This window comes from Gopherus flavomarginatus, chromosome 1 (assembly GCF_025201925.1).
Source record: "Gopherus flavomarginatus isolate rGopFla2 chromosome 1, rGopFla2.mat.asm, whole genome shotgun sequence".
Taxonomy (NCBI): domain Eukaryota; kingdom Metazoa; phylum Chordata; order Testudines; family Testudinidae; genus Gopherus; species Gopherus flavomarginatus.
Window position 1 is genome coordinate 113,839,789 of NC_066617.1, and position 15,513 is coordinate 113,855,301.

Here is a 15,513-nt window from a genome sequence, read left to right on the forward strand (position 1 = left end):
AGTCAACAAGCACATGGACAAGGGGGATCCAGTGGATATAGTGTACTTAGATTTTCAGAAAGCCATTGACAAGTTTCCTCACCAAAGGCTCTTAAGCAAAGTAAGTTGTCATGGGATAAGAGGGAAGGTCCTCTCATGGATCAGTAACTGATTAAAAGATCAGAAACAAAGGTCAGGAATAAACGGTCAGTTTTCAGAATAAATAGAGGTAAATAGTGGTGTCCCCAGGGGTCTGTACTGGGACAAGTACTGTCCAACATATTCATAAGTGATCTGGAAAAAGGGGGCAAAATTTGCAGATGATACAAAACTACTCAAGATAGTTAAGTCCCAGGCAGACTGTGAAGAGTTACAAAAGGATCTCACAAAACTGAGAGACTGGCCAACAAAAAGGCAGATTAAATTAAATGTTGATAAATGCAAAGTAACTCACATTGAAAAACATCATCCCAACTATACATGTGAAATAATGGGGTCTAAATTAGATGTTACCACTCAAGAAAGAACTCTTCCGACAGTGGCCAAATCCAGGTGCCCCAGAAGGAATGAACAGAACAGGGAATCAAATAATCTGTCCTCTGTTGCACATTCCCAGCTTCTGGCAAACAGAGGTAGGGATACTATTTCTGCCCATACTGGCTAATAGCCATTGATGGACTTAACCTCCATGAACTTATCTAGTACTTTTTTGAACCCTGTTATAGTCTTGACCGTCACAACATCCTCTGGCAGTGAGTTCCACAGGTTGACTGTGTGTTGTGTAAATAAATATTTCCTTTTGCTTGTTTTAAACCTGCTGCCTATTAGTTTCACTTGATGATTACCTGTTCTGTTCATTCCCTCGGAAGACAGGATACTGGGCTAGATGTACCTTTGGTCTGACCCAGTAAGGCTGTTTCTATATTCTTAGTGCTCCTGCTTTGAGCAGAAATGAAATATGCTCCACTGCTTTGAATCCTGCTAGATTCCTTTAGCAGATGACTCACTGAGCAGTCACTGCTCCCTCTCTCAGTGTAGGCTGGGACAGGTTTTGAAACTTAATGTACAGGTAATGTTCAAAGAGATGGACAGGTTGCATTAGAGTTTTTTATGCAGGGAACAGAAATTAAAGCAATAGGAAAAGTCTGAGGGGAGGCAGCAGAAGTGGCACAGAAGGACCCAATTTTCACCCAAGATTTAGGAATGAAGGTGAGAAGGTGTGGGCCTCTCTTTGCTAAGCCAGCATTTAGTAAAGAAAGGCTCAGGGGGAAACAAAGATTAAGTAAACCAGAAGTTGGGAGCCAAACCTATCCCAGCTACACAAGCTTAAGGGCCAGGTGATTTTACATCAACTGAAAAATCTAACCCTGAGAATGATCATAATATCAAAGGAAGGCAAAGAGATATGCTAGTGCAGGAGATGCTGATGCTGTCTTATCTTGCTCTTTTTCTTTTAACAATGGAAAATTTAAATTCTTTAATTATATTTCCTGCCTTGGGTTGCTTGTGATAGCAGGGGATTGGACTCAATAACTGAGTTGATCCCAACCAGTCATATGTTCTTATATTCTTTTTTATATCTGTATTTTATCAAAATCTTGTACCCATTGCCCAACACTGTAGAAACATTTTCACCTATCTGAAAGCATCATTCAAAATAATCTTTTTGAAAAAGTCATGCTGGTTCCCCGCCCCCCGCCAGTCTGTTCCACTTCTCAATTCACTACACCTCTCTCTGTCTTCCCTCCCCACCTTTTAATATGCTGTCCCATAGCAGGAGACCAGATAGCTGATTTTTCCTAATTTTTTAGTTAGTTTTATTCAGTACTTTCTTCTGACACCTGGATTACCTGCCAGCCCCAATTAAAGTCTCCCCCTGGTCTTTCCATGGACTCCATTGGTCACGTGAATGACAATCAGTAATCAAAGTAATGCAAGCAAAGCTGTATGTCCATTTTAACCTTCAGCTTTGCCTCATTGTGGCTTATTGTAACATGCATTTGTATGTTACAATGGCTTATTGTAACATGCATTTTTTTCCAGATACAAAAAACAATATTAAGAAATTTCTTGACCGTTTGACACTTTTTTATTGTAGGTCATGCTTTTGCATTTTTATAATGAATATAATTTGTGGGATATTTTTTAAATCATTCCTCACTAAATCTAATGAAATGCTAAATAGGTGTTAGTAAATTAGCAGAAATGGGAATGGACAGAAGCTTAAAAAGATATTATGTTAAGGGTGTTATACAGTTCACAGACATAGCATTTCTACAGATCCAAGCATCTACTGTGTACACACATATTAAAAATGTGATATATCATTTAGAGGCTTCAAAAGCAAAAAGGAAAAGGCTTATAAACATATCACTTGTGATACTGTTGTCTAGGTTACCAATTTTCATTTTAAGACTTGTGGATACATTTCAAAGGTCATTCTGGCCTGCAAACATGGCCAAGGCCATGGTACAGTTTGTACCATGTCAGGGTATAAGTAAGGTCTGATCCAAGCCTGCTGAAGTCAAGGTGAATGGGATTTTGTAGGCTTTGGAACAGGCTCTAAAGGCACAGTTGGCAACCGTCACAGCCCAAAACAGCAATACATCTACAATAATGAATATGTTCATTTTGATGACAGAAGTTACTGATGAGATTAGATGACGGCCTCCCAAGAAATAGCTCTGCAACAGAGATAAAAAAAAATCCTTGCTTCACTAACTTAAACAAGCGGAGACTCCCTTCTGCACTATCTTATGTTTTCAGATGACTAGCACAATAATTAATATTCAGGTATTATTGGTGATCAAAATCAGTAACTCATGAAACCGCATTAAACCTTTTCATAGAACATAAAGACAGACAGTATTTGTTAAAGGAATTTTGAAGAAGTGTCAATAATTGTTTCAGATAATTGAGGGTGGTAGATTCAGGAACACAATATTTTTATGGAAAGTAACAAGAGTACTGGTAATACATTTTTTAAAAGGTGTGATGTGTTACTTGCCTATATACTTGGTTGGAAACAGCTTAAAGTCGAATGGATTCTAATCAAGAACTTCCAACAGAAGTTGCTAAAATTTGTTATTTAAATGAGACAAATTCAATCTAATAACCAGGTAACAATTTTTATACACATGGAAAAAGGTCAATAACCTCTTGATAATGTTCAGCCTTAAGACATGGACTTCACTGCAATCCTTTATTTCTTTATTTAATTCTGTTTCGTAGCTGGCAACATATCTTCATAAGGTGGGGGGGGTTAAACGCACTTTAAAAAGGTAATGAGAAAATACAAAGAGAAGCGAATACAACCAGTGGCACAGCAGTAAATTAATGTCATCATAATAGTTAAATGATATTGACCAGCATGAAATGTATACCATCGGTCTTCTCTGTGGTAATTAGGAAGCTAAACATAACAGAGAAAAAGCATAAAGCAAAGTGGTCCTATTCACAGTGGCACCAAGAGGTAAAAGTACATTTAGCCAGCTGATTTCTTGATCAGTTACAGCCAGCTAAAGTCCTTGGCAATGATACTTCTCTTTAGTTTTGTAGCAGCTTTCACAAGGACAATGTACCACAGTAGGAGTGATGTACGTGCATAATACTCATTAAGCTTAGTTAAGTGAGCATATCAGATGTAGAACATGTAGACCCTAATAGCAAGGATATATAGCTATTTCTAGATGTATTCTCTAACCCCACACATTAAACAATGAAGACAAAATTATACACACACAAATGGTTCATTACAAAAATAACAGAAAACAGAGAAACACAGAACAAAAAATGGACACAGGTAATAACATTAAATTAAAGATGTCTAAATTATCATTTTTGTATGTAGCACCTGATTTAGTCACAGTTCATAACCCTGAAAAAATTGATTAAAATAATTTCTATAAACAGTGTAAGATACATTAAACTAATGTTGCAGGAATCCTGTAAATGTCAATAGCCTGTCTGTGTATAAAAATAGATAAGGCAACTTGTGCATATGAATTCAGACCATAAACATCAACGCATTCACTGCACGTACAAATATATTTTATGCATATTCAGGGAATCACAGAGAAACTCAGACTAAGATCCTCTTGCTCATGACACACCCAAGAGAGTAATTTGTAGTTGACCTCAGTTTTGTGAATTTGGAGGATTTCCAGAGTTAGGACAATATTTTTAAAATGTTGGACCAGATTCATCAGCATGCTCCAGCTGCTTTGTGTTGCTCCAGTTACACAGACCAGCCAAAAATGATCTGATCTGGCTGTTTAAGCCAAGCTTATGATTGCTTTTCATCACCGTAGAAAGCAAACAGAGCCTACTGGTGAATCTAGCCCAGTGTTTTGAAGGTATGTTAAAATTCTGAATGAATTAATTTTGACAGATTCCTTTGAAAAGCAGAATTATGTTGCACTGTTGAATTTTTATCTATATATTTGTGGATATGTTAAACAAAAAAGTTAATTATTTATCACGATGTATACATAAAATTGTATCTTACACACAATAAAATTCTGAGTCCAGAACCCAGTTACAGAATCAAACGCTTAGTCAACAGGTAACTAGCATAGAAAGAATTGTCATTTTCTGTCCATATGACTTCTTTTTTCTGAATGTATTCCATTGACCTAAATATTTAATTTAAGACAAGGAGAAGAAAGGATTTTTTAAAAACAGTCCAAGTCTACAATCAACCTCGTTCTAGAAACAAGTGAGGCATTATTAGGGCTTGGTTGAATAGGCTGCTGATATACTTTTGAAAAGCAGGCTAACTGCAAAATTAGTACCCAAGCTAAGAACTTTTATCAATGGCCTTGGATCACTTCCTTTTTAAAAATTATGCTTCCTAATTATATAGGTTTCTAACAGTCCTGCTGTCCCAAAAGAAGGAGATGTTAGAACAAGTCAAGGTTTAGGAATTTAAGGGATACTTATGGTACTGGAGTTTATAAAGTTAGGAACAGTTTTGTAGATTTTGTTCTTAAATGCAAAGCAAAGCTGAAGTGTTTATTAGCCACTAAAATTAGAAGTTTTAACCTGTATAACTTCAAAGCTTGAAGATTAATAGCCTCAGAAAAAAGAAGATAGAAACCAAACAGTTAAAAAACCAAACAAACAACTTTTTCTTCTCTTTCAAGGGTGTAAGTTACACTGACTATTAGGGCTGTTAACTTAAGCAATTAACTCAAAACAAATTAATCGTGATTAACCGCAGTTTTAATCACACTGTTAAACAATAATAGAATACCAATTTACATTTATTATAAATATTTTGGATGTTTTTCTACATTTTCAAATATCTTGATTTAAATTACAACACAGAATACAAAGAGTACAGTGCTCACATTATATTATTTTTATTACAAATATTTGCACAGTAAAAAAGAAACAAAAGAAATAATATTTTTCAATTCACCTCATACAAATACCATAATGCAATATCTTTTTCCTTAAAGTGCAACCTACAAATGTAGATTTTTTTGTTTGTTACATAACTGCACTCAAAACCAAAACACTCTCGTAGCTGGCATTGTGAGATATTTACATGCCAGATATGCTAAACATTCATATGCCCCTTCATGCTTTGGCCACCATTCCAGAGGACATGCTTCCATGCTGATGATGCTCGTGAAAAAAATAATGCGTTAATTAAATATGTGACTTGAACTTCTTGGGGGAGAATTATATGTCTCCTGCTCTGTGGTTTTACCCACATTCTGCCATATATTTCTTGTTATGGCAGTTTCAGATGACCATCCCACATATATTGTTCGATTTAAGAACATTTTCACTGCAGATTTGACAAAATGCAAAGAAGGTACCAATATGAGATTTCTAAAGATAGCTACAGCACTCGACCCAAGATTTAAGAATATGAAGTGCCTTCCGAAATCTGAGTTGGACAAGGTCTGGAACATGCAGTCAGAATTACTGAAAGAGCAACACTCTGATTTGGAAACTACAGAACCCAAACCACCAAAAAAAAAGATATCATCTGACTCAGCTAATGAAAATGAATGTGCATCACTCTGCACTGCTTTGGATCATTATCAAGCAGAACCTGTCATCAGCTTGGAAGCTTATATTCTGGAATGGTGGTCGAAGCATGAAGGGGCATATGAATATTTAGCATATCTAGCATGTAAATACCTTGCAAGGACAGCCATGAGAGTGCCATGTGAACGCCTGTTCTCACTTTGAGATGGCATAGTAAATAAGAAGCGGGCAGCATTATTTCCCATAAATGTAAACAAACTGGTTTGTCTTAGCTATGGCTGAACAAAAAGTAGGACTGAATGGACTTGTAGCTTCTTAAGTTTTACATTATTTTGTTTTTGAGCGCAGTTATGGAAAAAATAATTCTACATTTGTAAGTTGCACTTTCATGATAAAGAGATTTCACTACACTACTTGTATGAGCTGAACTGAAAAATGCTATTTCTTTTATCATTTTTACAGTGCAAATATTTGTAATGAAAAATAACAAAGTGAGCACTGTGCTGTGCAGAATTTTTACTTTTTTTATTTTTTGGTGCAGAATTCCCTCAGGAGTAATAATTGTCCCAGAAGGATTACTCTACTGGTTGAGGATTGGCCAAAGGGATGAACTATGGCCCCACCCCTTATAGACACCCTCGTAACCTCCCCTCACCATCAGGTGATCCTGGTTTACAAGGGAAGGGAATAGGTAGTGCAGAGACAGATTTATGTGCTGTGGGGGGTTCCCATATACCAAGGGAATCCACTGGCTGCCACTTTCCAGCAGCCTGAGCCATGCAAAGAGGCTGGAACAGAAAACAAGGATCTGGCCCCATATGTTAAATACACACACATAACATTTTCATTATAATTAAATGCACACACACACTTACTAACAAAGAGGTAAGTGAAATAGAAATCAAATAAAAACAGAATAAAAATTGTATAAAATACTTCTGAGGAAAATTATTAAATTAAATATTCAGTAGTTATGCAGTACTGGTACAGGAAACAATTCTTTAAAAAACTAAAAACAACAACATACAACTGGAAATGAAAAAATAAAAGCCATGTGAATTTTTCATCATTTGTGAGCTGATCTAGCAAGGTACTAAGCACCTCCTGACAGATGCTCAGCGCCATCTATCTCCCCTGATACTAATGAGATTTGAACATGCTGAGCCCCTTTGAGACACTCATTACCTTAGAGGATTGAACCTCTTTGTGATTTAAAACCCTTTAAACAGGTTTTTATTTAAACAAAAACCCTTCCCAGGTCACTATGTTATTCTTTATGCAAAGGCTGTATAGTAATTAATAAATTAATTAGTTATTAATAGTAATGAAATCTAAAACCTATGATCCAAATCCTCAGCTTGTGTAAATGAGCATAGCTCCAATGGAACTACACTGATTTACATAAGCTGGGGATCTGGCCTCAGCTAGTCTCTGAATTTCAGAGAGTAATGTCACTTCTACAGGATTTCTTTTGTGTTTGTTTTTCAAACCGATTATATAGAGTTCTATAGCACAAACATAATTATCCATTAAATAGTACTTTTCTATCAGAAAAAAATGGGTGATTTCTCCTCTTGACAAATCTGAAACACTTCAACACGTATCCTGTACGGTATTTTTACATATTTAAAGTCTACTGCTGGTAAATCTAAATATAACAATGCACAAAATGTGAAACCTGCAATAGTTTGATTCAGTAGCATGCAAAAGAAGGGCAGAGGTCTGTATGTCCCAAAAAATATTGTGGTTGACCTCTTAATATCAGTAAGATTGAACATCAAAGAGAGTAATACAGAACAGTTTAGTACCCACTACTTTATGGTGGGTCAAATATTTTATGGAGAATAAACTGCAGGCATTCATTTTTCTACAGCGTGCTTAAAAGCGTCTATGAAACCATTATCTAAGCTTTTTTCTCCAACTCCAAGAATCTCAATGGAGTGAAATGTATCATTTTAAGCTCAGATTGCTACAAATAACAAAGAACTTTTATGTCAAAATAACAGATGTGACAAAGAAAGAGAGCTGAGAACCAACCTTGGACCTTTTCCCCTTCCCTTCATTGACAAAGTCAAGAAAGGACAACAGAAACATGACCTCTGTCAGATTTGGGGTAGTGGAATATTAAAGACCATCTAATCACATCTACAGGGTCTGTGCATGAAAATTAGAGAGGAAGGAGTTCAGATACAACTGAAAATAAAAGGTCATTGGTGATACAATGTTGCATGCTGTAGGCTGTCAAATTCAGCATCAAATTCATTACTGAGACTCCTTTAGAAGGAATAAATGATGTTATGGGGCCTTTTGCTTCCTTTTTGCTCTCATTTTCTCATGTAAATAGAAAAACAACCACACAACAAAGAGGGCTGCAGCTGCAGCTGCATGGTGCACATCCTGGTTGGCTCAGCCTAGTGGAGAAGTAATTTTTATCAGCATAAAAAGCTTATTGACAAAGGCAGAGGGGGATAGGGAACAAATCTCAATCCTAGATGTGATCCATAAACTGAGTTCTCAGTGTAGTGTGCAGCAAGACTACAGTACAGCTAAACACATATTATCCTGAGGAAGTCAAACAATATGCTTTGTAAGTGAACTGATCGGTGTTCTTCAGCAATTGTGATTAGAAACCATTAGCTCAATAAAGGAGCCCAGGTGGATCATACTGCAATAATCTGAAATCAGAAGGGTCTATATGTGCTGATTTAGTTGCACATTGGAGTCAACTGGGATCAAGAAAGAATCAAGAATTCTTTCCTGAGAATTCTTTAACTCAGCCATTCTGTACTGGAGCCCCTCACTGCAGATACCAACCCAACTTCTCCTCTGCCAAAAGGCTAGTAGTGCCAGCACTTCCCTAAAAGTAGGGAGCAGTGTCCAGGAATGTGGCATGGCTAAAGATAGCCAGCGGATGTGCCAAGCAGGAGAGCTAAAAGAAGGGCAGCATCAAGGAACAAATTAACACCACAGATGAATGTAAAAATGGGAGCACAGGGAGCTGATCACAGATAGGGAGGCATAACTGATATCTTTCCACACCAAGTTCACTTATTTTAGTCCTTAGTGTTCCTCCTCAAATACATCTTTAATTCCAATACACTGGAGATTAAAGAATGACTAGACACGTCTAAATGTCATATGGTGAAATTGTCTTATGAAGGAAATGCAGATTTTAAAACATGCATAACTTAAAAAAAATTACTGAACCAATAGCATTTTTCTTTCCTCACTGAGGACATTGAAACAATACAAGTTTGAAGTTCCTACCTTTAGCCATTTTTTTCCACTCTTCCATAACCTGGACCAATTTTTCTCAAACTTCAGTGAAAAATCCATCTCAGAATTCAGACCAAGTATGGACAATTTCAGCCCAAGGGCCATATGTTTGAGGAAGTGGGGAGGTTATGGAGTGGTTAGAGTGGGAGGCACAGTTCAACCTTACCTTGGTGTTTACTACCTACCTGTAAGCACTAAAATAAGTAGAAGCATGTTTATTTATAAGATTAAATATAGGGGGGTTAAATTGTAGATGAAGAGAACAAACTATCAATAGGGACACTTGATTAAAAAAATATAGTGAACTTGATGGGCACCAAAGTGACCACCAGACAGTCCTACTGGACCAGAAGGCTCGTTTCTTTGAAGTGGAGATTCAAAGAAGAAATGTATAAAACACTAAAGGAGTCGAAGTGGGAGCAATGGGTTATGGAATCTTCTTGGGACTGTGTCATAGGAGTTGGGTAAGAAGAACACAGGAAAAGTTTGCTGAAGAAAGGTTGCAAACTTCTTTGGGATGGTTGTGGATGTTTTAATTAATTCTGTGTCATCATTCTTGAATTCTATTGCTAATTCTACTTGTGATTTCTCATTTAAATGAAAATGGCTGCTACAAGCTTTGTATTTCATCCTGTTGTGTGATTTGGGTTTGGATGCTATTGTTATCTGACAATCCACACGATGAAGAGGTATTGCTATTTGCTGAGCACCAAATGTGCCCGACTCAGTACAATGCATGGAGAAATACCCAGTTCCTGACACAAAGAGCTTACAAAATTCCCGTAAAAATGGACTATGGATTAAGGTGTTTTATGCTTTCTGCTTTGGGGAAAAGAAAATACAACTCAGGCTGCTGCAATAAGAACAATGTTAGTCAATTTCCCACTGTCATTCACAATACCTATTCTAAAATAGGCCCAAGGTAATCTTTAAACCTGAAGCGGATATAAAATTTTGATCAACATACTCAATTGTAAAGTAACATGAGGAAATGTAAAGTAAAATGAGAAAGGCAAAAAACTATCTTCCTTCATCAGGATTAAGTGCTCAGTAGAACAGTCATTTGAACAAACCACTATAATAGGTTTACTTGAAATGTAGGCCGTGTGAAAGCATAAAAGGCCAATAAACCACACCCATGAAACCATTTTAGGGGTATTTTACCCTGAGAAGGAAAAGGAATACATGAATATATAACACTGTCTTAAGAACCTAATAGACTTTGAGGATATGTTAGTGCACCTCCAGTGCACTGTTTGACTAAAGGCATTTATTATCAATGGAACACTTTTGCTTTTTAAGTATCAACAAGTTATTTGGCCTCTACTATGCAGAAGGTCAGATGAGATTGTTGTAATGGCCCCTTCTGGCCTTAAAAATCTATGAATCTTGTAAATTCTATATTAACAAAAGAACTCCTTTACAAAAATCTACTCTTGCAATGTTTGAGTGCAGCCATACCCTCCACTGATTTCAAGTTGGGAGTTCTGGGTATGCGAATAATGCAAGATCCGTTTCTTTAGGGGTGTGTAAGTGGCTCCCAGAAATAGTGATCATGACCCCATTCTAAGAGGGAGAAGAAACAACAGATACCATCAGTGTTTAATTAACAGATTCTTGTCTAGAGGGTAGTTATAGACACACATGATCTCCTCTTTCTTGGCACACTACCCTTTCCTCCAAATTATGAAAAATATTGACACAACTGCTCCCATATGCTCCTACTGAAATAATCAATTCTATCAGGTAAGGACTGATTGTTTATTCTAAGTAACCCTGTATGGTGCTGCTAGAGCAATGCAATGGGAATATTTGAAAGGAATTCCTGATGATAGACGGATATGATTTGCTGTGCAAGGTTGTCATTTCTTAGCTGCTGCCTTCATCAGTCAGCCATTCAATTTTTTGACAGTAGACTCTTATGGTTGCCTGCTTTGTTCAGGCTTCCTACAGTCCTGCATCTGGTATATGAGCCAGTGTCATTTGAATCACACTTCTTTAAGCCTGCTGTGGTATTACTTTCACTAAGGGAGACATAGTGTATTCTGATATATTATGCTGTTTTCTTATAGCAGGTATTTTATTTATTTCAGAGGATGCCACCAGTCTGGTCTTTACCTCTTACATTTTCTGTTTGGGCTTCTTCTGCTTGGCAAGCTTCAAAGCAAACAGTTAAACATATCTATTGACAATCAGAAGTATGCATGTTAATAGGTTAAAAACAGTGCTCAGTCACAGACCATCCTTACTGCTTTCTGATTTCTAAGAAAAAATAGCAATTATTAGTTTGCCACCACGAAGAGTGCGATGACATGACCTTAGGAACCAGGAAAGCTTCCTGGCAAGATGGACCCCATGAATCAATGTACATAAGATAAATCCTTTGTGAGCTTAATATTACCTTTAAAAAACTCCATCAAGTAGCTAAGCACAAGCAGGACACAGATACTACTGTGGGCCTTTGCCTATTTCCAGCCATTATATGCGTTAGTGACTGTTTTTGAACTCCTAATTCCTCTCTCACTTTCAGTTTGTATTTTCATCACTGGCTAACAAAAGAGGCACTGGACCAAATTCAGCCCTGGTGTAACTGGGTGCAACTCCTGTGGATGCCAGTGTGAGTTGTGTCCACTCACACAATGGATTAACTTGTCCCACACCATCTAGAACCAGTTTTTGTACATGTGGGGGCTGATGTTCTGCCAGCAGCTGCAACAGATTACATAGGAGAGGACATTTTGATTTTAAAGTTGACAGAAGGTGCCCAAATTACATCGTGTGTGCAGTTCTGGGGTTCCCTATTCTGCTAATCACTTTGCACCACATGCACCCAAGGAAAAAATGTTTACCTGGTATGGCCACGGTTAACCTTTTTTCCTTGCTGAGACGGTACTCATGGATGAGTTCACTCATGGAAGGGGGGCTCCTCAGAAGAAATGATTCTGTGGAGGTGGGATCAAGGGGGGCTCTTAATATATTCTGTAGGTAGGTCCCTGAAGTCCTGGGATGGCTCTGATCACAAGGGGAAGGTGAGAATAGTCTTGCAGGAGATCCAAGAAAAATACATATGGAAACAAAAGAGTTTTACTTTAATTATCTTTAAATGCCTCATGAATGACAACAGCATGCTAATTTGTTTAACAGGTAAAACCAGCTAGTGTTGCCACCTCCTATCGTTTCCACAACATGGCATGTTGCCTGCGTTGGAAATTTTTTTCATAGTTGAGGAGGAGATGAGGTTTATATATTTATTCTCCACCCTCCTTCCCACCTCCTGAGCATTATATTCAGCATTTAGTGGGCTTCCTGAACATTTTCTTATCCTTTGCATTGTGACCAGAAAGTAGAGGGAAAGGGAATGAACATCCAGGACACTTCTCTAATGGAGTCCTTTTCATTATCAGAACCATTGACATCTTCACAACTACACAGCTTTGGCATGACAGTCAGAAGACAACATGAGAATTCACTGCTTGAACAACCAGAACATCTGCTTTAGGTTATAAACCACAGTCATTCCCTTTGAATATGCAGAAAAGTTCATCCGAGCGAACACATCTATATCCTTCTCCCACTCACGAGGAGACAGAGGCAAGCACTATAGCATATCAGAAGGATTGTGTTGGTTTGTTTTGAAAAGAAAAGCATTGACATGCTCACAGAGCATAGCTTTTTTTTTTTCTGGAGATTATTTTGCTGTGTGCAAAACCTTAACTCATTTTAAAAGGACATACAAAGTGCACTGAAACACTGACAGAATATAGTCTAAAACTATAAGAAAAAGGAGGAGATAACATTATGGGTAGATGGAATCAGAAACACACTTAGCCAGGCTTTGAGTTTCGATCAGCCACTATTTTTATCCTCCCCTCTCCCTTCTCCCCAACCAAAATAATAAATAATAATAATAATTAATAATAATCTGTTTACAATTCAGTGAATGACTTTAACTAAAGTCTGGCCACTGCACTGTACTATAAAGATCACTGCATGCATACCTTTTCCTCTGAGTGCCACTGCTGACCAGTAAGTTTGGCTGCTGTGGGCCCTGACTATGCAGGAGGAAAGTGTCTACGGTTGGCACGGTGGCTGATGCTTCCTCACTTACTTTAGAGCGGCTGTCCTTGCTCTTTCCAAGCTTGCCTTTGCTGCGTCGGGACTGCTCATGATCAAACTCTAAATCCTCCAGTCGCTGGGTGAGGGCAAGTTTTTGCTGGATAGCCATCCGCAATAGAGAGTTTAAGGTCTTCTTCTCATCCTCTGCAGCTGCCAACTGCCTTTGCATCTCGTCCAACTGTGTGACATACTCATCACACCTGGAGAAACAAATGGAACAGAAGCCTAGTGAAGTATTCTAAGAACCAAACAGAGCAAAGCAGAGATGGGCCTGAACCAACACCCCAAATCTAAACCATAGACCAAGATTTGTATCCAGTTCACAGCTCAAACTCATCTCTAGGAAAGGCCTAATCTCAACCTTGCCCCCCACTACTCCAAGAAAATTTGGATTCAGATCTGGATTTCAAACTCTCAAGCTCAACAAGAAAATTTGGCTCCAGAGCACTGGTGCGGCCCATGAAAACTTTTCAGATTTCAGATCCAGCTCATGAGTTTAGCTCTAGGGTTTTGATTTAGGACCATCCCTAATTTTGAGCACCATTGTGATGTGGGCAAATTAAACGGATAATTTACATAACACGAAGGGGGTCATAAATAATAAATTCTACCTACAGCAAAGTATTACATAAAACAAGAGCAGGAATATCTTCATTCAGTACCCAGTAGTGCATAGATTGTGTGATGAGATGCTTTCAATTATTAGCCAGTGTTAATTGTTCAAAAGCTATATGCCATTTTTAGGGATCAGGAGGCTGTTTGGTGTTTAGGCCCATTCAGTCCTTGACCAGACTTCCAATAAGGGAGCGACTGAGGCAAATTGTAGTGAGTAGGGTTTTGTGATGTGGACACTTGCTCATTTTACACAAAAGCTGTCAGGTGATAACTTTCAGATACTCTAGCTCACCCCCTTAGCAGAATTTGAAATGGTGAACTGTAAACAAAAGCTTCGTTTCCCATTACCATTCTCCTGATCCACCTACTTCTCCCAACACTTCAGTGTTGGAGCTAAACAATAATTCACATCTGATCATACCTCTTATCTATCCCTCACTTATTTTACATCTACGTTTTAGTCTTACAACAACCTGACATTCTCTCACTATTCTAAATGTACATTATTTACATCAGAATGGTTGAATCATGAAACTCACTTTGTACAGAAATGTCAAAGAAATCAATCATTCAGTAGTTTCAGTTTCTAAACCACAGTTCTTGGCTCACTCATTTTGGGACTTCGACCCATGTTTCATCTCATATTTGGTCTTTGGGAGGTTTTGAGGTACGACTATATCCCCCAAGTGATTGAAAATGAAAAATGAGTCTGACTTGATATGGCTTTAAACAGGGATTTCTAAAGCTTACAGTGGGCCAAGACATTATGTCCTGGCATTAGTCAGTTGCGGGAGTGAAACAGCTTTTATTCTATTAAATGAAGGGTCTCTTTTCCAGTCTGAACTCTTACTAGATGCAGTCCAATTGTCCTGACAGTCAAACTGCTCTATGGATAACTAGAATGGGATAGTATCACTCATTCTCAGCAGCATCAAATGCTTCCTACATGCTTTTTTAAAAATACTAAAATATGCACCCACTATGTTAGAAATTTCATTACAAAAATTGTTTGAATTCACCATAAAATAAAAAAGATGTATTTAAATAAAATCCTACCATTTCTGTACTAATGGCAAAACCCTATTTAAGTGTCACCCCACAGTAACTCTGCTGAAGTATATGGAGTTACTATGGATTTACAACTGTGTAACAGGGATGAATTTAGCCCTAATAGCGCTATCAAAAGGAAATAAACACCCAGTCCACCATTTTATTTTCTCTTTCGAAATGTCTGACTCACAATAAACCTCTGAATTCTCGCTAACTGAATGATGAAACCATTTAGTCTATAACTTTTATCCTTCAGTTAGAAAGCAGGATCACAGTGTTTGGAAAATTTTTACTCAATCTATATAGACATTGTGCTCTTCTTTCAAGTGATTTCAGCAATTTTAATTGCAAACAAAATCACTGTAAACCAGCCATAGCTTCAGTAATGTATGCTTTCTACAGAGCTTTAACAAGCAGGACTGCATTTGATTGTTCAAATTATGGGGAAAACAGATACTGCCGCAATGTTGGCTG

The 15,513-nt window shown here is 37.6% G+C and overlaps 1 protein-coding gene across 5 annotated transcripts in view; it reads right to left on the bottom strand.

The window, feature by feature from the left end:
- BICD1 (BICD cargo adaptor 1) overlaps positions 1-15,513 on the bottom strand; it is a 310,709-nt gene that overhangs the window by 32,145 nt on the left and 263,051 nt on the right. For 4 of the 5 annotated variants that reach the window (XM_050918364.1, XM_050918391.1, XM_050918373.1 and 1 more), the window contains exon 7: positions 13,367-13,574. In XM_050918364.1, the coding sequence (XP_050774321.1) occupies positions 13,367-13,574 (208 nt within the window). Of the gene's footprint in view, positions 1-1,204; positions 1,214-12,107; positions 12,299-13,256; positions 13,575-15,513 lie in introns of all 5 variants that reach the window. The other variant, XM_050918401.1, reaches the window with a different exon arrangement.